We start from the raw sequence: 23,611 nt of genomic DNA on the forward strand, positions 1-23,611 counted from the left end.
ACACACACACACACACACACACACACACACACACACACACACACACACACACACACACACACACACACACACACACACACACACACACACACACACACACACACACACACACACCAGTCAGGCGGTGAACACGGCAGCATACGTTAGAGTATGGCTATATCCTGGATGGGTGTGGCCTCTGGCCTGTGATGACAGGCCAGTTGCCGTGGAGACAGACAGTGGCTGAGAGAGCACAGTGTGGCGAGCGCGGCGTGCTCGGGCTGTGGGCGGCGAGCATCAGTCCAGCAGCGTGCCCTGCTCCTGGGCGCGGGTCAGGCTGTCTTTGCGGTGCAGGTGGTGCACGCCCATCCTCTTCGGGCTCTTCTGCGGCCGCTGGGGGTGGGTGGCGGCGGCAAGGGCAGGGTCAAAGTCCAAGAGGCGGGGCGAGATGACGGGCAGGTTGTGGGGGAGGACGTCTCGCTCCTCAGCCGAACTCTCCCCCTCCACCAACTCCCTCCTGTGGGCGTCAGTGGGGCTGGTCGCCATAGTGACCGCCGTGTCCCCACTGCCGCCGTCATCCTCCAGGTTCATGAGCAGCCTCTCGCTGTTCTCTGTGGAGTCGTCGCCGCCACTGTAGCGCCCCCTCTGGCTGGGCCTGGGCTCAGTGTCGGTGTCAGTGTCAAGGCTGGAGCCGCGGCTCGGTGTCCAGCTGCGCGCCGATGAGCCCTCCTCGCCATCAGAGTATGCCGCCCTGTGGCGGTCAGAGGAGGAGGCCCCGCCCCCTGGTGGCGGCCTCCTCCTCTGCAGATCCTGAGCCGTCTGGCTGCTGAAGGATGTGCGGTGAGCTACGGCGCCGTCACAGGTCGGCGCCATCTTCTCCACGAACATCCGCTGCCAGTTGGACAGCAGGTCCTCCTCCGAGGAGGCAGAGCTCGCCAGGACGCTGGGGGCCTGGGGGGAAAGGGGAGGGGCACAGATGATGTCATTAAATGAAGATGACCCCGTGAACCCGTTCGCACCTGATTGGATGAATCTCACCTGCGGCGGGCTGCTGAACGGGCTGGACTGGCTGGACAGCGGCTCGCTGGTGGCATCCCGCTGTGACGGCGGCGTGCGCTGGTGGACCCCGCCCCCGGAGGAGGAGGAAGGTGCGGGGCTGCCAGGGGCCTGCCGCTCGTCGTCATTCTGGACGAGGCTCAGCGAGATGGCCTGCCGCGTGGCGTAGGTGCAGTTGGGCAGTGGCGAGTTTTTGGGGATCTTCACTTTGTCGTCCGACGAGAACTCGATGACCTTGCGGCCGGGGTACAGAGGGTGGGGGGGCGGCGGTGCTGGGTACGGATTCAGCTTCTCGAAGGATGGAACCCCACCCACCTCCTCGCTGCCTGATTGCCCATCCAGACTGTTCTGACTACGGCAGGAGCCGTTCTGCTGCGTCGCCTCCTGACCACCGCTGTTCTCCCGGCCCCGGCCCTCGGCCCCCGCCGGGCCCGTCATGTCCACGTGCACGAAGACGTCCTCGGCGACGGGCCGCCCGCAGCTGCTGGATTGCGCAGAGTTGAGCAGCAGCGGCTCCGGCTTCTCCAGGACACGGGCGATGACAGAGGTCGGCACAACGTCGGCGGGCGTCAGACTGAGCGTGTCCGGGTCCTGAGCGCCGGGGGCGGGGCCTCGCTCCGGGAGGCTGCTCTTCATGTGTTTATTCAGCATGTCCTGCAGCTCTGAGGGCAGCTACAACACACACACACAGATATAGATACACACAGAGTAAAACAAAGGACAGTAACATAGTAATCGAGTATTTTTACTTACGTCAGCAAACTTGTGGTTCCTGAAATGCGACTTGTTGCATTTGAGCAGCTGGACGGCCAGATTACAGTCCTGTCTGTACCGCTCCTGAACGCACCACAGAAACACACAAATATCACTACACAGTTAGGACAACAGCACGCCGATCAGACGAACACAAACCAATCAGATGGCAGGAGGTAGTAACGTGTAATCAATCAGTCTCATGATCGGCCAATCGGCCAATCAGCTCTCGGCCCTCTGACGGGCTTCGCTCAGTGTGGACCGGCAGGTAAACCTGATCAATGTGACACTGATCAGTGATCAATCACGGTAACCACACAGATGGGAAACTACCTCTGTTTGAAGTATTGACCTGCTGCAGGAAGGAGCCCTACACTACCAATGACTGGATCATTAGCATGTTAGCTTAACAGCACTGAAATGACGTGGGGGACAGGAGAGCCAACTACGACTCCCAAGATGCATTTCACTGATGGACAGCCAATCACAGAGCTCCACGTTAAGTTACACTGCCAAGGACGCCGCTGTAACCATGACGACAGGTGTAAACTCTGACCGGCTTCTTCTCCTTAGCAACAGTAGCTGAGGCTCATGGGTAATGTAGTGTTTATTGACAGAAAGTGAACCTGTACGACGGTTTCAGTGATCAGGATCCATTAAAGAACAACACAGAGGAACACCTGAGGAGCCAGGTGAGGTTCTAACAGACATCAGATAACCACTCAGAAACAAGTATTTTGGGTTTACGTAACAACAGTAAAAAGCGTTTAGAAATCTAGATGTTCACTCACGTTGAGCTCCTCCAGGTGGTCAATCGTGTTCTTGGCGTCCAGCAGTTTGTTGGTGAGCTCCACAATCTCCTGGTCCATCGTCTTTTTGTCCCTCTCCACCTTCCGTAGCTGTGGGAGGAGCAGGGACACCACGTTAGCCGTCAATCATGGATGGGGACAGCCAATCAGGAGGCTGAGGCGCCCAGAGGCGGAGCTACATTCAGATCATGTGGGAATAAAACACACATTGGCGGAAATATTCATACGTTTGTATCATATTCACTTCGTCTCCGTTTCTACAGTTTTCCCAGATCATTTGAATGCTGCATTAGCTGGCAGCACCTCTGAAATGCATTATGGGATGGGGTGGTGTGGCGGCTGCGAGATCAATAAGATCTGATCAGATCTTGATCAAAGCGTCAAAGCTGAAACCTGAAACGTTTATCACGTTTCTTCCTGCACTGACAAACACCTGCAGCTAACACAAGCTAACACAGTTAGCATTAAACGAAGGTTCCCATTAGCGAGGACTTCCTGTTGCCACTTATTTTTGAACTCTTACCGCAGTTAACGACACGTTTAACTATTATCATCTGTAATATTTTAGGACATCATGTCAAAAGAAATTATTGGAGTTTGTGATAATTAGTTAATAATTAGCAATAGCATCATAATGAAACAAAGACGCCATTAACCAACCTCAATCATAATCAGAATTTTTTAGAATATAAATGCATGGATTGTTTTTGCCGACTTGTTTTCTTAGAGTTTGACTTGTCGTTAACTGAGCTAAAGTCCCGATTTAACAGAGACATCAGCTTCACATCATCCTTTTTAGAAAGAGAGAGAGAGCTTCGATCATCAGCCGGCATGAGACAGAGTTTTCACACCAAGTCCAAAGAGTTCATAGTTCGATTATTTTTAGGGTGAAATTCACATTAAAAACAAAACACAGCTCTCGTATAAAAATACAAACACACACTCTGGTTCAGTCGAAATTATTACGTTAAGACAAAAGAGTGATCAGTAAGTTAAAACTATCAAAATGAGTAGACATTCATTTAACATTTAGTGAAAAATCTTCTCTTCATTTTATATAATTGTTAGTATTTTTATAATTATCGTTTAATAATAATAATAATAATAATAATAATAATAACATTTGATTTATTGTATTTTGTTCAGCAGGAGAATTTCACAGCCTGAACCGACGACGATTTGACGAACTAAACCAGAAACTGAGGTCCAGATACTCCTCAGCAGCAGCAGCAGCAGCAGCAGCAGCAGCAGCGTGCATTTCTTCCCCTGCAGAACTCCATTAAAAAAAACAGTGTTTTAACAAAAACACATCTCTGTTGTAGTTTGCGGCTAAACGTGAGGAGAGGACTTGGTGCTCAAACACCTCCAGACAGAAAAAACACCAGAGAAGAAGAAAAGTAAGGAGGAGGAGGAGGAGGGTGGAAAGATGCTGGATGGAGGAGGGATGAACAGAAGGTGAGGAGGAGGAGGAGGAGAAGGAACGTGAATGAGACGCAACTGCATGAACCCATGTCTGACTGACGGCAGCCTGATGAAGATGATGATGAAGATGAGTCAATCCACCACAGAGCAGCGTGAGAAAGGAGGAGAAAAAAGAAAGAGAAGAGAGAGATGAAGAGCAATGTCAGACAATCAGACAAAAACAGGACAAAGACAGACAGGAAGTTTGGTTTGTGAACGTTTCATTAAATCTGACCACATCTACACGTTTAACTAGAGCACAAGAAACTAGTTAGAGATAACTAGAATATTAAACCAATCAAATTGGACCAACTGAAAAGTTTACTACAGAAGTTACAAAATATTTAACTAATTAAGTTGTGATATTTAACTAGAAACGGTGGGAAACGTAACCAGAAACATCTCGACATTTAGCTAAAACAGTTTAGTCGTCTTTAACTAGAACTGTAATTATATTAAATTAGAAAACTCATAATTGGCTAAAAAAATGATGAAGATTTGAAGTCAGATGGTAACCGTGGTAACCACATGGACGTTATCTCCATCTTAACTGAATTATTGTTTGATTGTTTCACTGTAAACTGGCTCACAGTGACCTCCAACCTCCGTCGCCCACGGCAACCATTCCGCTGTCCGTCAGCTCCGCCGTTTTTCCACAGATAATCAATGAGCGTGTTCATTTGGCCATCGATTGGTTACAGAGCGAGAGCGATCAATGAGACACACACACACACACATCACCGGAGTGTCATCTCAGAGAAATATTTCAGCTTTCAGGCGGCGGTGGACGGTTACCAGGGCGTGAAGCTTCTCCTCCAGGTCCTGATTGGCTCGCTGAGACGCCGTGTAGCTGTTCTGGAGTCTGCAGAGACAACGACAGAGAGGGGCGTTACTGAGCGTGCTCAGTAGCCCTTACAGCAACAACTCCTCTTTGACTTCCTCATTTAGTTCTTTAGTTTTACATCTTCTTCAGGGAAAGAGAGAGGGGAGTCACAGCCGGACTGAGCCGATGAGCATGTCCTCTCAGAGGACATCTTCCTCCTCATTAAGGAGTGACTCACTTGAGAAAAATAACAGTGATGAATTGTTTTACAGATCAAACTTCCACTGCAGGAAGGAACACAGTCAACACTCATCAGAACAACAAAGAAATCAAAGCAGCTAAAACTGACCGTAGATATTCTAGCGTCCACCATCTTATTGCACCATCGCTGCTCTGCTGTGTGTTCACACTCTTATATAATGTTGTTACTGTTCACAGACCACAAGTTACATGTGTTTTTACTCTGTTTACGTGTCAGAGCGCAGCACTGGAAAACAAAGTCACACTCCTTGTATACTTGACCAATAAAGCTGATTCTGGTCCTAGATAACGACAAACTGATTGATTGCTTCAAGAAATCACAAGACTGAGGTCCTGAAGGAGGACAGGCACACAGGAAATACAAACACAGCTTCCTGTTTGATGAACCCTGCCTGCAGGTTGTGATGATCAGAGAGCAGTGACGCACTCATTAATTCACCATCTTTGATCTGATTCATTAAATATGGATCCAGGAGGAGGTGTGTGTGTTCCCCTCTCAAATCAAAAGTCTTCGTGTGTCTCTAGCTGATTAAATCACATTAAGAGTCTGTTGCCAGGACACATCTGACATCATTACCTGAAACAACCAATCAGCAGCAGTTTTACACACTCAGTGCAGCGCTGAGGGTGTGACCTCACTTAGGAGGGACGGTCGGTCTGCTCAGACACTGCGAGTCAGGACGCTAAGCGCAGGAGCAGATTAGCTCGTTAGCAGTGATGCTAGGCTCGCTCACCCTGTTAATCACGGCCGAGTCACAGGCAAATCACATTCGAGTCACAGCCAAGTCACAGCTGAGTCAGTGGAGTCCATCGAGTCACAGCCAAATCACAGCGGAGTCACAGTCGAGTCACAGCCAAATCACAGTTGAGTCTGTCAAGTCACAGCCAAATCACATTGGAGTCACAGCCAAAAAACAGTCAAATCACAGCCAAGTCACAGCCGAGTCCATCAAGTCTCAGTCGAGTCACAGCCAAATCACAGTCGAGTCACAGCCAAATCACAGCCCAGTCACAGCCAAATCACAGCCAAGTCACAGCCAAGTCCATCGAGTCTCAGCCAAATCACAGCCGAGTCACAGCCAAATCAAATTAGTCACAGCCAAATCACATTCGAGTCACAGCCAAATCACAGCCGAATTAGTCAAATCACAGCCGAGTCACAGCCGAGTCCATCGAGTCTCAGTCGAGTCACAGCCAAATCACAGCCGAGTCACAGTCGAGTCACAGCCGAGTCACAGCTGAGTCTGTCGAGTCACAGCCAAATCACATTCGAGTCACAGCCAAAAAACAGTCAAATCACAGCCAAAAAACAGTCAAATCGCAGCCAAGTCACAGCCGAGTCAAAGTAAAATCACATTCGAGTCACAGCCAAATCAAATTAGTCACAGCTAAATCACATTTGAGTCACAGCCAAATCACATTCGAGTCACAGCCGAATCAGTCAAATCACAGCCAAGTCACAACCGAGTCAGTCGAGTCCTTCGAGTCTCAGTCGAGTCACAGCCAAATCACAGCCGAGTCACAGCCAAATCACATCGAGTCACAGCCGAGTCACAGTAGAGTCACGGCCGAGTCACAGCCAAATCACAGCCGAGTCACAGTCGAGTCACAGCCAAATCACAGTTGAGTCTGTCGAGGCACAGCCAAATCACATTTGAGTCACAGTAGAGTCACGGCCGAGTCACAGCCAAATCACATTCGAGTCACAGCCAAATCAGTCAAATCACAGCCGAGTCAGTTGAGTCCATCGAGTCTCAGTCGAGTCACAGCCAAATCACAGCCGAGTAACAGCCAAATCAATCGAGTCACAGTCGAGTCACAGCCAAATCACAGCCGAGTCACAGTTGAGTCTGTCGAGTCACAGCCAAGTCACATTCAAGTCACAGCCAAGTCACAGCCGAGTCCATCGAGTCTCAGTCGAGTCACAGCCAAATCCCAGGCGAGTCACAGCCAAATCACAGCCGAATCAGTCAAATCATAGCCGAGTCAGTCGAGTCCATCGAGTCTCAGTCGAATCACAGCCAAATCACAGCCGAGTCACAGCTGAGTCACAGTAGAGTCACGGCCGAGTCACAGCCAAATCACAGCCGAGTCACAGCCGAGTCACAGCAGAGTCAGTCGAGTCCATCGAGTCTCAGTCGAGTCACAGCCAAATCACAGCCGAGTCACAGCCAAATCACATTCAAGTCACAGCCAAATCACAGCCGCGTCACAGCCAAATTACATTCCAGTCACAGTCAAATCACAGCCGAGTCACAGCCAAATTACAGCCGAATCAGTCAAATCACAGCCAAGTTACAGTCGAGTCCGTTGAGTCTCAGTCGAGTCACAGCCAAATCAGTCGAGTCCATCGAGTCACAGCCAAATCAGTCGAGTCTCAGTCGAGTCACAGCCAAATCACAGCCAAGTCACGGCCGAGTCACAGCCAAGTCAGTCGAGTCACAGTCAAATCACAGCCAAGTAACAGCCGAGTCATAGCCGAGTCCATCGAGTCAGTCGAGTCACAGCCAAATCAAATTAGTCACAGCCAAATCACAGCCGAGTCACAGCCAAATCAGTCAAATCACAGCCAAGTCACAGCCGAGTCAGTCGAGTCCATCGAGTCTCAGTCAAATTAGTCACAGCCAAATCACAGCCGAGTCACAGCCAAATCACATTCGAGTCACAGCCGAGTCACAGCCACATTACAGCTGAATCAGTCACGGCCAAGTCATAGCCAAATCAAATTCGAGTCACAGCCAAATCACAGCCGAGTCACAGCCAAATCACATTCGAGTCACGGTTGAGTCACAGGCAAATCACAGCCAAATCACAGCCGAATCAGTCAAATCACAGCCAAGTCACAGCCGAGTCCATCGAGTCTCACTCGAGTCACAGCCAAATTACAGCCGAGTCACAATCGAGTCACAGTCGAGTCACAGCCGAGTCTGACGAGTCACAGCCGAGTCTGTCGAGTCTCAATCGAGTCACAGCCAAATCACAGCCGAGTCACAGTCGAGTCTCCGTCGAGTCACAGCCAAATTAGTCACAGCCAAATCACAGCCGAGTCACAGCCGAGTCACAGCCGAGTCAGTCGAGTCTCAGTCGAGTCACAGCCAAATCACATTACACATCACAGCCACATTACAGCCGAATCAGTCAAATCACAGCCAAGTTAGTCGAGTCCGTTGAGTCTCAGTCGAGTCACAGCCAAATCACATTCAAGTCAGCCAAATCACAGCCGAATCAGTTGAGTCCATCGAGTCTCAGCCGAGTCACAGCCAAATCACAGCCGAGTCACAGCCAAATCACATTCGAGTCACAGCCGAGTCATAGCCAAATCAAATTCGAGTCACAGCCAAATCACATTCGAGTCACAGCCAAATCACAGCCGAGTCACAGCCAAATCACATTCAAGTCAGCCAAATCACAGCCGAATCAGTTGAGTCCATCGAGTCTCAGCCGAGTCACAGCCAAATCACAGCCGAGTCACAGCCAAATCACATTCGAGTCACAGCCGAGTCATAGCCAAATCAAATTTGAGTCACAGCCAAATCGTATTTGAGTCACAGCCAAGTCACGGCCGAGTCACAGCCAAATTACAGCCAAATCACAGCCGAGTCACAGCCAAATCACATTCGAGTCACAGCCAAATCACATTCGAGTCACAGCCGAGTCACAACCAAGCCCTTTAACTCTGCTGATCATGTGACCTTCACCTGACCGTTGTTGACAGTGTCAGCTGGCTTTACAGGTGAAGAGTCTCCAAAATGTAAAAGAGACGCTAGAATATGTGTTTCCATCCCCTAAAGCATCATGGGGGCTGCAGTTCTAAAAGTTAGAGCACTATTATATCACTATTATAGCACCATACACCTCAGCTAATCACCAGAGTCCTCACCTGCGGAACTTGTCCCTCATCTTGTCCAGGTCGTCTCTAGTCCGGCTGAGCTCCGCCTCCATGTAGTGACGGCTGCCATCAAACTCAGCCTCCATGGCCTCCATCTTGTGGGTGGAGAGAGAGAGGCGGCGTTGCAGGTCTTCATTCTGCTGCTGGAGGATTCTGGGTAATTGAAGGAGAGGTCAGAGGTCACAACAGGCAGAAGGCATCTTAGTTTAACCACAAACAGCCGTTATCGCGCTCTTCAACATCACAACGCTTGATCAGATCACAAGACGTTTTCAAAGCGCTGGAGCGCTGCTGTCAACTTCACTCCAACGTGCAGATTTGAAACTCTCTCCCAGTTTTTCTTTGACGTTGATAGACCATGTAAAACCGGAGATATGATAGTTTTAATTTGATAGTACAAAAATATTTATCCCACTTTTACGCAGGGATAAATGTTTTTGTACTATCAAATTAAAACTATCATTTTCACAGCAGCGCTCCAGGTGACCTAGGTTTTTCGTTACAGCTCTTTGAAAACATCACGTGATCTGATCACGCCGGTGTGATCGTGGACCTCTAAGGGTTAATAAGTGTGATCAGACATGTGATCAGATCACAGACAATGACTCACCTGATCCTGTCGGAGTCTGATAATGCCTCCTGAAACACAGACACAGACCTGCATTAGGCTTAAACAGGTTAAATTCAACATTGAATATTGGTCATTTTAGGGTGAAAACAGTGTTTGTCTTCAGAGGAGAATGAGTGACATGTTTCAACTTTTATTTTGGTGAGACATAGGAAACAGGAAGTAAAAATAGGGGGAAGTGACAAAATTAAAAGCCCAACAGATAAAACGTGACATGTGACCCAGTCAGAGATCAGCGATCAATAATTAGTGAAGCAACGTCATGGAGGCGAGCTGATGTTTCCGGCTTCTTTACCTTCGGCATCATCGATTGCTGTTCACATATGGAAACACGTGCTCTCCCAGCATGCAGTGGGGTTTTACATGATGGGTCCTCTCAGCTGATCGATCGCCCACAGAGCTGTAAAGTCAATGACTCGGCTGCTGTGAGCAGAGCGGCTAAAAAGCCAATCAGACAGTTTCGTTGTGCAGCTGTGGGTTCCTGCTCCCCTGATCAGTTTCCTGAAGAATCATTATTGGTAATCAATAAGACAAGCGTGTAGCGATGAAAAGCCTGAGGTGGGCCACATTAAGAGAAATTCATTTCTCATCGCCTGTTCTTTGTACTGCTGCATTCTGGGTATTTCAGGGACAAAAAATTATGATGATAATATCGCTTAACACTAAAATACTGAGAATTAATCATATTTCCACAATCAAAAGTAAAATCTCCATGGCAACACAGACACACAGGAGTTGAACACTTCCTCTTTTAAGTCGTCTGCAGCCCAAACACAGGAAGACAGTAAACTGTCTGACAGCCAATCGGAACGTTAGAATGTGTGACGTCATCTGTGAACGCAACGACACCTAACAAGAGCAGCAGCTAACGAGGGCAGCAGCTGATCATGATGCGATTTCATCATCTCAACATGTTTGACTTTGCATGATAAAGTTTATGTTCAGGATGAGGAGGAAGAGGAGGAGGAGGAAGAGGAGGAGGAGGAGGAAGGTCACCCCCCCCCCTTACCTACCTTGATGTGGGACAGCAGAGACTGATTAGAAAAAGGACGTTTATGTTTGTGTCTCCGGAACCCTTCGTTGTCCTGAACCTCCATCTTTATTCCTCTTTTCACCCCCAACACTTCCTCTTTGAGCCCCGCCCCCTCTGTGATGTCACTTTGCTGTCGCAGGGTCTCCCGTCCCGCCCCGTCCTCCTGCAGGGGCTGGTACCAGCTGCCGGGCCGCTGAATCGCTGCCACCCAGCTGTCCCAGCGCCGAGTCCGGTCCACAGACGGACCCTCCACCTGCTGCTTCCTGTGTGGGGGGCGGTGGCCATGGTGGGAGGCGTGGTTTCCTCGCCCTCTGGCCGGCGTCCTGCCAAGGAGCGTGAGGTGGGCGGGGCTCAGGACTCGGCAGGTGATCTCGTCCAGGAAGTTGGAGAAGCGGACCTTCTCCTCAAGAACCTGCATCCTCCAGTTCCAGTCGGCCCTGCAAGGGGAGGGCGGGTCCGAGGAGCGCCGCGAGGCCCGCTGCTCCGTCCGGTCCAGAGAGCGAGAGGGCAGATGGTGGGCGCCGCCGCACTGCCCCCTGCCACTATCCAGCAGCTCCACTGACTTTGACTTCCTGATGATGTCGTGAGCATGCTCCACACCCAGCGACGATGGCTGCTTCAGGATCCCCTTCGGTGGGGCAGCGGTCTGCGTCCGGTGAGTCCGGCAGTGGCGTTCTCCTCTGGGTCCGCAGGCGGGGGTCAGTTTCCTGGCTACAGCGGGGCTGCCGCGTGCGGGAAAAGCCTCTCTGCCACTGCTGATGCAGTGACTCATTACACGGCGAGGACCCATGGTGACGCCCACCGCTGTGGTTCTGGCTCGGTTTGGGCGGTGGGCACGGCCGCTGAAGAGCAACGGTGGCGGGATGCAAACCTCCAAGCTAGACAGACTGGATACGTCCAGCTCACTGTCAGAGAGCAGGAGTGGCGAGGTGGAGACGCCATGCCGTGACCCGGCACTTTGTGGTCGTTTAGAGGCTGCTGCGGCGATGGGGAGGTGGGTAAGGTGCTGAAGGGGGGGTGGAGGTGTGTTTAGGCTGTGTTGGTTTACCTGATTGATGTCGTGCTGTAGTGCAGGCGGAGGTGGGGCGGCGGGCAGGGCGTGGCGTGTCTCACGGTGCTGTGGCGGAGCCTTACGGTATGGCTTCCTGGCCGGTGCCGCGCTCGTCATCCTGGGCCCTACTTCCTTCCTCCTCACTTCCTTCCTGTCGGTATGTCAGTCCTGCCAGGAGAACAAGGGTTAGACGAGGTAGAGAAAGACGCCCGCCAATCGCCCGCCAACCGCCAACCACAACGCCTTGACCACGACTGGATTCTGTCACTGCTGTCACCTCCCTCCCACGCTCGCTCTCTCGCTCTCTCTCTCTCTCTCTCTCTCTCTGTGCAGATCAATGCTCGGTCGTCCCTCATCAACATCAAACAAGCCTCCATTGCTGCACACACCTGCATGTGTGTGTGTGTGTGTGTGTGTGTGTGTCTTTGTTTTTGTATCTCTGTGAGGACCAGACTGGAGGCTTAGCTGTGAAACGTGAGGACATTTAGGCTCTAAAACCAGTCCCCACTTACAGGTGAAAAGTCAAGACATGTCCTCACAAACATCCTCAACAATCGCATTTGTGACAGAGGCATCAAAAGTAACAAATCACAAGTATAGGTCAGGAGTAAAATTCTTCCTTGCTTGTCAGGTCATACTGAGATTTTTTTCTGTTAGTGTACTTGCATCTTTGTGAGGACCACGTAACTTACCTGCACTGTGAGGACATTTTGACACTTCATGAAAACTAACTTCAGTTTCAAAACTGAAAAATGAATGAATGGTGGTCCTCACAAGTATGTCAATATGTGTACTGTGTGTGTGTGTGTGTGTGTGTTTTGAGCAGAGTGTATGTTAGCCTCAGGCAACACATTGATCTCTGTTTTTTTCCAGAACAGGAAGTGCAACTCCATTGATCTGAATTAGGCCAATGTTAGCATGTAAGCATTGGCCTGTTAATCCATCTGACGGAGCTGACAGAGCTAACATGCTAACTGACAGACCACAGCACACTCTGATCTGGCCGACATTAATTTAGCATTATTCATTGAATGACTGGTCTCTACTGGGTAGTGACTCACACCATTTATAATTTATCCATGTCACATGATGACGTTTTGCCCAGAGGGCACCAATCACGAGCCATTGATGACTGTGTGACTTCCTGTGTCACACACACAGTCCTCAGAGTGAAATCTATCGATCATTTCATCATGTTTCATTATATCGATGGCTAAGCAAGCTACTAATGCTACTAAACTGTTACTACTATTGTTACTACTACTGCTGTTACTACTGCTGCTACTACTGCTGTTACTACTGCTGTTACTACTACTGTTACTACTGCTGTTACTACTACTGTTGTTACTACTACTGCTGTTACTACTACTGCTGTTACTACTACTGCTGTTACTACTACTGCTGCTGCTACTACTGCTGTTACTACTACTGCTGCTACTACTGTTACTACCACTGCTACTACTGCTACTATTGTTTCTACTACTGCTGTTACTACTACTACTGCTGCTGCTACTACTACTGCTGCTGCTACTACTGTTACTACTACTGTTGCTACTACTACTACTACTGCTGCTACTACTACTGTTACTACTACTGCTACTACTGCTGTTACTACTACTGTTTCTACTACTGCTACTACTGCTGTTACTACTACTACTGCTGTTACTACTGCTGTTACTACTACTGCTGTTACTACTACTGTTACTACTACTGCTACTACTGCTGTTACTACTACTGCTGCTACTACTACTGCTGCTGTTACTACTACTACTGTTACTACTACTGTTGCTACTACTACTACTACTGCTGCTACTACTACTGTTACTACTACTGCTGTTACTACTACTGTTTCTACTACTGCTACTACTGCTGTTACTACTACTGCTGCTACTACTACTACTGCTGTTACTACTGCTGTTACTACTACTGTTACTACTACTGCTACTACTGCTGTTACTACTACTGTTTCTACTACTGCTACTACTGCTGTTACTACTACTGTTACTACTACTGCTGCTACTACTACTGTTACTACTACTGCTGCTACTACTACTGTTACTACTGCTGTTACTACTGCTGTTACTACTACTGCTACTACTGCTGTTACTACTACTGTTACTACTGCTGTTACTACTGCTGTTACTACTACTGCTACTACTACTGTTACTACTACTGCTGTTACTACTACTGTTACTACTACTGCTGCTACTACTACTGTTACTACTGCTGTTACTACTGCTGTTACTACTACTGTTTCTACTACTGCTACTACTGCTGTTACTACTACTGCTACTACTGCTGTTACTACTACTGTTATTACTACTGCTGTTACTACTACTGTTACTACTACTGCTACTACTACTGTTACTACTACTGCTACTACTGCTGTTACTACTACTGTTACTACTACTGCTGCTACTACTACTGCTACTACTGCTGTTACTACTACTGTTACTACTACTGCTGCTACTATTGTTACTACCACTGCTACTACTGTTACTACTACTGCTGCTACTACTACTACTACTACTACTGTTACTACTACCACTACTGTTACTACTACTGTTACTACTACCACTACTGTTACTACTACTGCTGCTGCTACTGTTACTACTAATGTTACCACTACTGCTGCTGCTAACTACTTTTTACAAACAGACACTGTGATTAAACCGGAGGAAACAGCGCGTCTGTCTGGGACTATTTTCAGAAGCGGACGAATCCACATGAATAGCTACAGATTACTAAAAAGCTAGCAGGTGGCTAAGCTAACCACTGTCATTCACAGGTGAAGAGGAGGAGGAGAAGGATGGACGTTTTGTCTGACTGCAGCTTCTGAATTTTACATTCAGCCCTGAGCGCTTTTACCCAGCATGCTCTGCTCTCTCTCACACACACACACATTTGGTTACAGTGTTTGTGAGGACCTTCACTCTTCATCACTCCTTTCTTTTTTATTCCATCATTGTACAGCTCTTTCCTTTTTCCTTCCTCTCTTCTTTCTTCCCCCTTCTTTATTTCTACCCTTGCTCCCTTTTTTCCTCCCCCTCTCTCCGATCAGCTGATTAAGTTTCTATCAAATGCTACCACTATTACTACTGCTAATAATGCTACTGCTAATTCTGCTACTGCTAATACTGCTACTGCTAATTCTTCTACCACTAATTCTGCTACCGCTAATACTGCTACCGCTAATTCTGCTACTGCTAATTCTGCTACCGCTAATACTTCTACTGGTAATTCTGCTACCGCTAATACTGCTACTGCTAATTCTGCTACTGCTAATTCTGCTACTGCTACCGCTACTACTGTAGTTTGAAGGTTTTTCCAGGCGTTTCGAGGTTTTCCAGGATGTTAATCATCATTTCAGGTGTGTTTGTACCTGATGTGTGAGCTGCTCCAGAGCGGACTTCATCCACAGAAACACCTGAAAACACCTGAAACACACACACACTCATTAGGCTCAGGAAACAAATCATCAGACTCATCATGCAGCTCACGCTTTAATCAGTTGCCATCGTTACGGGGCAGGCCGTAAACCTGGAGCCCTTCCAGGGTGAAACAGAGAAACCAGAGAAGAAGAAGTGAGGAGGACCAGCTGCTGTGATGTCAGGAGTTTCCACGTGAAGGTTCATACAGTTTAACATTAGCTTTTTAAAATTAGCATTTTAATGCTAGCATTTTACCACTATTTAGTGGGCTTGTAGAACATTTATTATAATGACTTTTTAACTAATATTAGCATGTTACCATTACCGTCATTATCAGGTACACATTAGCATTTTAGCAACAGCATTTTAACATTTAAAGTTTTAATATTAGCATTTACTGGGCATCTAAAACTATCTTCAATATATAAACTAAGATTAGCATGTTAACATTAGAATCATTAGCAGTTTAACCATAATTTTAACACCAGCGTTTTAACATTAGAATTTAATACTAGCATTGCTATAGTGTGTGAGTTTTCAGTGGTTAGCTTCTCACCTCGTTCGTAGCAAAGGAAACTCTTCATCCTCTCTGCAGCATCTGTCCTCACACTCTCAGTGTAGTTCCTCCTCTTCCTCTTCCTCCTCCTCTTCCTCGCCCTCTGGGCATGTGAGCCTCAGGCCTCCAATAACCTGAAACACAAGATGGCCGGATGGAAAAACACCGGTCACTGTCTGCTGTCAGTCAGCCTGCAAGACGCCACAGAGGGCACAAGAGACCCACGGGCTAACAGGTTGTTTTCTAATTTGGGTGAAATACCCCTTTAAATGACCGCCTTGCAGACTTCGGATGATGAACTCAGTTTGATGTGTGGTGGCTGTTTTCCCAAAGTGTTGTCTGCAGGTATGGCCTTAGGCTGGTCAGCGCCAGGTGCCGGAGGGACGTCCGCCAGGTGAAGCCATTAGCCTAATTATCTCTTAGCATCGAGACACTAACGAGACGAGGAGCCGACGGGCTGCTGCTCTGATCTCAGACCTGTGACATGACCACCAAACAGCAGGTGAGAAGTCCCGCCTCTTCCCCTGACAATACACCAGCCATCACGACAGGTGAAAGTGACCAATCAGAGTCCGTCTGAAAAAAACCATCACCACCACTTCCTTTTAACATAACTTCCCAAACACAGTACATCTATGGAGGATTTTAATATGAAACTACCTAACAATTCAGTTTTGATCGAAGCAAAACCTTTAAGTCACCAAAGTAACACAAACTATGGAGGTTGAATTCGCTGATGTTGGTCGGTTGAAAGTCACTAACGATGTTTAATTGATGGGTTCCTTTAAACAATGTGTGTCCGTGAGCGCTCAGCCTTTTGGATTAATATTTTCTTTTAACTGGACCCGGTCTGAATCAAACAGCCAATCAGAGAAAACCAGCAAATAACTAGCCAATCGCGGCGACTCTGTTCAAATGAGGGCTTCCATGGCAACAGGCAGCAACACTGTTCTGCTTGTCTCTCACAGCTCTCATAGTGTCGTTACTGCACACGACGGTTTTCCATCCAAATGTAGCACAAACTTTTAGTTTGTTGTTGTGTGTTAACCAGATATTGTGTTGAATCCAAACTGACCATTTAAAACACCAAAGTCACACAATGACAAACACACTGACTGATGGAGGCACCAACACCAGCAGCTAAAATCCCTGTTTTAGTGAATGTAGTCTGGTGTGTGTGCTGTTTGTGGTTAAACCAAAAGGATCTTCCAGGTCTCTCTCTGTAGGGATCCTTTCCATGATGCTGTTACACACTTAGAATAACACTCTGAGCCTGTCAGTGGATCAAACAAGCTCTTTTAGTGGATCTACTGTGATCCCATGAATATGTACAGATAGGGTCCAGGTTTAAAAACACCAGAATCCTTTAAAGAATCAAGAATCAGTGGCTGCCTGGAAAAAAGGAAGTAGGTCGCTGTAGTGAGTGAAGGATGCTCTGGAGACTGACTAGCAGGTGTCTCCAGGTGTGTGTTTGTGGGTAAAGAACTGTAAATCTAAGAATCAGAGACGCTTCGGTTTCTGTCAGAAAGGAAACTGATGCTGCTGCACACACACACACACACGCGCACGCGCACACACACGCACACACACACACACACACACACAGAGATCAGCAGTCTGACGTCTGCCCTGACCTCCTGATGAACGGACCAATCTGGATCCACCACCAGCAACAGGAAGTTAAGGAACCAAACAGGAAGTGGAACTAACACAAAAATGTTCACCAAGCCCCACGCCCCACACAGCCACCGTCCAATCAGAGCTAAGCAGCCATAAACGACTGACAGGTGACTGACAGATGACTGACAGGAGAGTCTCACCTGTCGAAGCTCTGATGGTGCACAATGATACACGTACAAATACTACATAAATACATGCACAAATACTGTAATGGTACCACAGTTTGTGTGTCCACACAACAGAGGGTGGGGCTAACATCAACCAATCAAAGAACAGGAGGTCAAAGTTCCCCCCTCACAGCTCATCCTACCCATAATCCTCTCTGAGCGGAGATAAACCCCTGTGCTATGTAATCTCTCTCTCACACACACACACACACACACACACACACACACACATTAATTTCTGCATGTACAGCTGAAACAATCAGTCCATTAACCAATTAGCTGAAAAATGAATTAAAATATAACAAACAGATTTGCTGCTTTACAGCCGTTATATCACTCTTCAAAGCCACCAGACTACATTCACAAAAACAGTGATTTTAGCTCACAGAACACAGGAGCTGCTGGTCTGCTGCTGCTTCCATCAGTTAGTGTGTTTGTGTTACTGTGAGTTTGACAGATATTCTGTGGGATCCAAAGTAACCCTTTAAAACACCAAAGTCACACAATAACACATTTTTTTTAAATGGAGTCTGGTTTTAGACACTAGGAATACCAATCGTGTCACCAGAATATGTACAAGAGGAGCCCAGATTTTCTCCTTTAATCACACATTAGCCGTGTGCCTCAGTTTTCTCCGTGTGCAGGTTTTATTATTTCTCGTATCAATGGCGTTTTTAGAGGACGAGTGGAGGACGCTCTTCCGTCCGACTCATGAATAAAACATGAGCAACATTTGGTTCGTTTTCTGAAATAGAGTCAAGCAAAGACGAACAGTGAACTTTGAAACAGTCTCCTTCCTCCTCTCCTTCATTCTTTATCCATCACTGCTTCATGTTTCCTTCATGTCCTTTTGTTTCCTTCTCTTCCACCTCGCTGACTCCATCTGCTCCATTTTCCTGTTTCCTCCTTTTACTTCCTTCTTCTTACCATCCAGACTTCCCTTCGTTTCCTCCCCTCCTCCTCCCAGTGGACCTGGTCTGGTCTGACGGAGGAACATTTCTGCTCCACTGAAGCAAAAACACTTTAATAAAATATACATGTGGGCACACACAGCCTCACTCGCTGCCTTCATCCTCCTCATCCTCCTGTCGTCATGGCGTCGTTCTGTTTCTTGTTGAGGATCATCAGAAAGATGCGTTCACTGACCTGATCTCTGAGTCTACTTTATCGTCGTCTTCATGAGAATGGCTCCTGTTTCTATCGTAGACTTTATCAGGCTCTGGGTCGTAGTCTTCGTCGTCGTGGACCTGGGTCGCTGATCTCTGGTGTCTCAGGTGTGCCTCACCTGAATGTGAGAACATCAGGACACCTGAGACGGAAACACACACTTGAGATGGAAACACACACCTGAGACTCAGACTCCCTCGGAGGAAAACCTGGACCAGGAAGACCCAGATCGGACCACATCCAACATCCGACCTCACTTCCTGTTGATCCCCATTCAAGTTAGCACAGGGCTAACCGAAAGTTAGCTAAATGCTAGTCCTCCAGGATTTGTGGGCCCAACGATGAGCAAGATCCAGGTACTGTTATACCTGTATACCGTTTTTGTCTTCCAGAGGGATGAGCGGAGCCTCTGACGCTGAGTCCAGGTCTCTGACGACCGTGGTTTGTCTAATCTGAAGAAATGACACCTGAGTCAGGTGTCTCATCCTCCTGTACTACCCCACAGCGGCGTCCATCCACGGCTGTCTGCTAACAATCCCACAATGCAACGCTCCACATTAGCTCAGCAGCTACAGCCCCCCCCCCCCAGTGTCTCCTTCAACGTGGAGATTTTCACTGGAACTGTTTCCATAGCAACAGCATCATCAACGGCAGCAGCATGCCGGCGTTTAGAGGACGGAGGAGACGGTGACTGAGACACACCTGAGAGGGACCAGGTGGACTCAGCACCAACCCCCCAAACCCCTAAAACACCCCGACCCCTAACAATGAAAAGCCCTTAATGAAGCCACACATTTATGAATCCCATTTAAAGGCCTGAGAACTTTCCCTTTCTGTGAAACATCTGACAGATAATATTCACATCAGGTAAGACCCCCACTCAGAACCCTTGAGGTGGAGATCTTGGGATAAAGGTCTTTAGGTGGACAAGGTCAAGGATGAGGTTTTAAGGTGGACATCGTAAGACAGGAGTCTTGAGGTGGAGGTCTTAAGATGGAGGAGTTTTGGTAAAGTTTGGGCTCTGAATATTTTTAGCTGCTGGTTAATGAGGTTTTAATGGATTCACATTAAATATGCAGGTGTTTAATTCAGGTCTGACGTTCATTTACTGACATTAACAGATGGAAAACGTTCTGGAGGCCGACAGGAGCTCCATACCTGCGGATACCTGAGAGGGGACAGGTGAAACCAACCTGGGGGGCCCTCAGGGTCAGGGGCTGTGTGTCACTTTGCCCAGGTGGTAATCCTGCTTTGTGATTGGCTGTTTGGAGGCGCAGGTGGATGTGAAGAAGTGTACACACTCTCGCTCTCTCTCTGAACCCTCTGCCCTCAGTGTTGTCTGACAGGTTAACGGGGAGCTCCAGCGGGGCTCAGTCCACCACCCCCCACCTGGCCGAACCTGCCACGGACTCCACCCGACGAACCCCAGCCCGTTAGCCCGGGAGGGGCCGCCTAGCCGGGCTGCGGTGTGACTGTGGCCCAGTTCACCGCACAACCAGCTGCACCCAACTGTCACACACCGACCGACACCGAATACACCGACTCACCCCCCCACCCCCGGTCAGCGCCTACCTGTGAGGCCGGTCAGCGCGGCGCGGCCCGGGATACCTCCACAAACAAGTCCCGGAGAGCGGAGAGGAGAGGAAACTTTAGCCGGAGCTCCGGTCTGCTCCTCCGGCGGGGCGAGGAGGGAGGGAGGAGCGAGGGAGGGACAGAGGGGGGGCTCCGAACCGAACCGATGCCGGGGAGGAGCGCGGCGATCCGGCGGCAGCGTAGGGCAGGAGGAGACGCAGCCGGCTGAGAGGCTCCGTCCGACAGACGAAAAATCCAGTCAGATCCGCTCGGGTAAAGTTGATCTGCTGCCCTGCTCAGCTGTCGCCATTTTAGCCCGCGGGGCATGACGGGTAATCCTCAGGAATTCCGATTTCCCCCCCCACCCCCCACCGCCCCCCGTAACACGTCGTGCGTGCTGACGTCACACACCTTGAGCAGTACAGTGGAGTCAGAGCACCAGACTCAATGTTAAAATGTGTTAATTATGACATAATTACCAATAGATGCAGAAGGAGGAAGTATTCAGATGAATTACTGCAGTAAAAGTACTGACACAATGATGTGAAAGTATTCTGTAACCAACAAAGATACAAATTATGTTAAATATATTCTTTTTACAAAAGTAAAATGACTGTAGAACCATTTCATAGTGTTATGTAAAGATTAGTCAAGTACAGTTTGGATGTACTTGTACTTTGTTTGAATATTTTCTTTTCATACCACTTAACACCCTCCACCACATCTCATTACATTACATATCAGCTTTAGTTATGTCAGATAAGGTTACTACACACAAGGCTCACAGTATAGATACATATAAACAGTATTTTATACATAAGCAGTATAGATTTATGTCAAATGTAGGATAATGTGCATCTGGTGTATTGCTGTTAAACGGCAGAAAATATTAATCGAATTTTTGTATGGAGTGATGAGGCGGACACAGCGGTCAGTAGATGGCAGTAGGGTGAGATGCCAAAGAGAGAGAGAGAGAGAGGGAGAGAGAGAGAGAGACAGAGAGGGAGAGAGAGAGTTTGTGTGTGCGGCCATGTGATCTGCTCAGGTTTCAGGTTTTTGTGTTCTGTTTTCTGATTGGTCTCTGCAGACCTCCACCCGCCTACAACCAAACTCTGCTCATTTCTCTGGATATTTAACAAAACAAAAATCCTCCGTCAGTCGAGTTGTTGTGTCCACAGACTGTTTCAGACTGACTGAGTGAGTTTACTCTAAAACACCGACAGATACAGTCGGGTTTCATATGTCAACAGGATGAGTTACAGAAGTTCCACTGAGGAAAAACAAGCACCAAAAGAGAAGAAATGAAATAAAGAACATTAATTTAAGAAATGAAAATGAGTGCTACAAAATGCACTAAAGAAAGGCTAGTAGCCTGGTAGGAAGATAATGAATAATAATTAATGATAATTTATTTATGGATATAAGATATTTATTTATCTATCAATCTTTATATGTTTATATATATATATATATATATATATATATATATCTTGTGTTTCTACTCTTATTGTTTCACATTATTTTATATTTATTTTATTTCATTATTGTTTCAGTCTGGAACAGGCACTAAAAACATTTCACTGCACATTATACTGTGTATAACTGTGTATGTGACAAATAAATCTTAAAGATATATTAGATAATATAAAGGTAATATTAAAGATATAACGCCTGTTTGTGGTTAAACCAAAAGGATCTTCCAGGTCTCTCTCTGTAGGGATCCTTTCCATGATGCTGTCACACACTTAGAATAACTTTGACCACAAACAGCTGTTCTATCGCTCTCTGCACACACACCAGACTACATTCACAAAAACAGGGATTTTAGCTCACAGGACACAGGAGCTGCTGCTCTGCTGCTGCCTCCATCAGGTACTGTGTTTGTTTTTATTGTGCGTTACACAAATGTGTTGGATATGAACTAACCCTTTAAAACACCAAAGTCACACAATAACACACACACTAACTGATGGAGGGAGCACACACACACACAGAGCAGCTGTTGAGCAGATTATCATGTCCCTGCAGAGTGGAAAGACGAAGACAATGTCCAGCTGTTCCACAACAATGCAGATCCCCCCACTGTCTTCTGGTATGGGAGCAATGGGAGCGATGGGAGCGATGGGAGCAATCGGAGCGATGGAGAACATGTCACCGGCAGCTGCTGGTGTCTCTCTGATGTGGTTCAAACTCAGAATGAGAAACCTGTAGGTCAGAGGGACCGATCAGAGCCGATCAAAACCAATCAATAACCTGATCTGATCCAAAAATGAGCGGTGGAGCCCTGACTGGCTCCTGTTGTTAAACATTGTTACAGAGAGTGTCCAGATTTGACTTTGATCAGCAATTGATCACCTGAATGCACCATCACACAGTTTGCCCAGACATCTGCTGATGGTCTGTGAACGTCTCGTCTGGCAGCTTGTTAAACCACAGCTGTCTTTAATGTCCCAACACGTCCTCACAACGCAGCGATGGAACAAGTCAATTCCCACGGACCCCCTAAACCACATTGATGAGCGTTTCAGCGCCCTCTAAAGGACGGACGGGGACCTACAAGCAAGCAAATAACATAAGTTTCGTAACATATGTAACATCATTTAACGTTGTTGAACGGTTGCAGTCTGTTTAGGTTTGTGCACTAAAACGACATGGTTAGGTTTTGAATGGTCCTTTAGGAGGTGCTAGTAGTTCTTCAGGATGTTCTAGCGGTCCTTTTGGAGGTTCTAGCCATCCTTTAGGAGGTTCTAGCGGTCCTTTGGGAGGTTCTAGCAGTCCTTTAGGAGGTTCTAGCGGTCCTTTAGGAGGTCCGAGGATATTTTAGGAGTTCAGGTGCATATTGGAAATTTTGGAGCGATGTATTTTCCCCCACCATCTTTGATCGGTCGTGGGTCAACCCCCCCCCAACCTCAGAAACCTGAATCTGTTTCCTTGGGGGGAATCAGACGCTTCTTATCACACACAGACGTGCAGAAACACGAGCGGACGGTAGAACGATGGCGCCCAGTGCCGACACGCTCGGCATGCTGAGAACTGATACACTCAGAAACAGATCTGAGAGGATTATCTGATAGAGGACAGAGGAGCATTCTGGGTAATAGACGAGTGAGGTTGTCACCGAGAAGGAGGAGAGAGAGAGAGAGTCTGCCGGAGGACCAAGACACGTCCTGCTGTGTCACTTTTAGTAGCTCAGAACTTATTCTGGTGGTTTAGGAGGACCGCTTGTCCCCGGGGTCTCAGTCCTCCTGGTGGAGGTGTTATACAGAAATAGAACACCGTTATTGACCAATCAAAA

At 47.8% G+C, this 23,611-nt stretch overlaps 2 protein-coding genes across 3 annotated transcripts in view; both read right to left on the reverse strand.

Moving 5' to 3' along the window:
* ppp2r5d (protein phosphatase 2, regulatory subunit B', delta) overlaps positions 1-23,611 on the reverse strand; it is a 97,214-nt gene that overhangs the window by 19,091 nt on the left and 54,512 nt on the right. The gene's annotated exons all lie outside the window — the stretch shown is intronic.
* On the reverse strand, positions 46-11,888 carry tjap1 (tight junction associated protein 1 (peripheral)). 2 transcript variants are annotated; one of them, XM_070840899.1, is made up of 8 exons: positions 10,673-11,106; positions 9,642-9,670; positions 9,023-9,184; positions 4,854-4,920; positions 2,580-2,687; positions 1,789-1,872; positions 1,018-1,707; positions 46-930 (listed from the first exon to the last, which is right to left on the reverse strand). In XM_070840899.1, exons 1-8 carry the CDS (start codon positions 10,754-10,756, stop codon positions 277-279), a joined length of 1,878 nt encoding a protein of 625 aa, XP_070697000.1. In that variant the 5' UTR covers positions 10,757-11,106; the 3' UTR covers positions 46-276. The 2 variants fall into 2 exon arrangements, with proteins under 2 accessions (XP_070697000.1, XP_070696999.1); XM_070840898.1 differs by lacking the exon at positions 10,673-11,106 and adding an exon at positions 11,741-11,888 and having other exon boundaries at positions 49-930.

Source organism: Pempheris klunzingeri, chromosome 12, assembly GCF_042242105.1.
Source record: "Pempheris klunzingeri isolate RE-2024b chromosome 12, fPemKlu1.hap1, whole genome shotgun sequence".
NCBI lineage: Eukaryota > Metazoa > Chordata > Actinopteri > Acropomatiformes > Pempheridae > Pempheris > Pempheris klunzingeri.

Excerpts from the sequence above, each read along its gene's own strand:
- tjap1 (XM_070840898.1), bottom strand. The coding sequence starts at position 11,860 with ATGACGAGCGCGGCACCGGCCAGGAAGCCATACCGTAAGGCTCCGCCA. Across the intron at positions 4,921-9,022 it reads ATGAGGGACAAGTTCCGCAG|ACTCCAGAACAGCTACACGG; the intron begins GTGAGGACTCTG and ends TTGTCTCTGCAG. Across the intron at positions 1,708-1,788 it reads GGAACCACAAGTTTGCTGAC|CTGCCCTCAGAGCTGCAGGA; the intron begins GTAAGTAAAAAT and ends TGTGTGTTGTAG.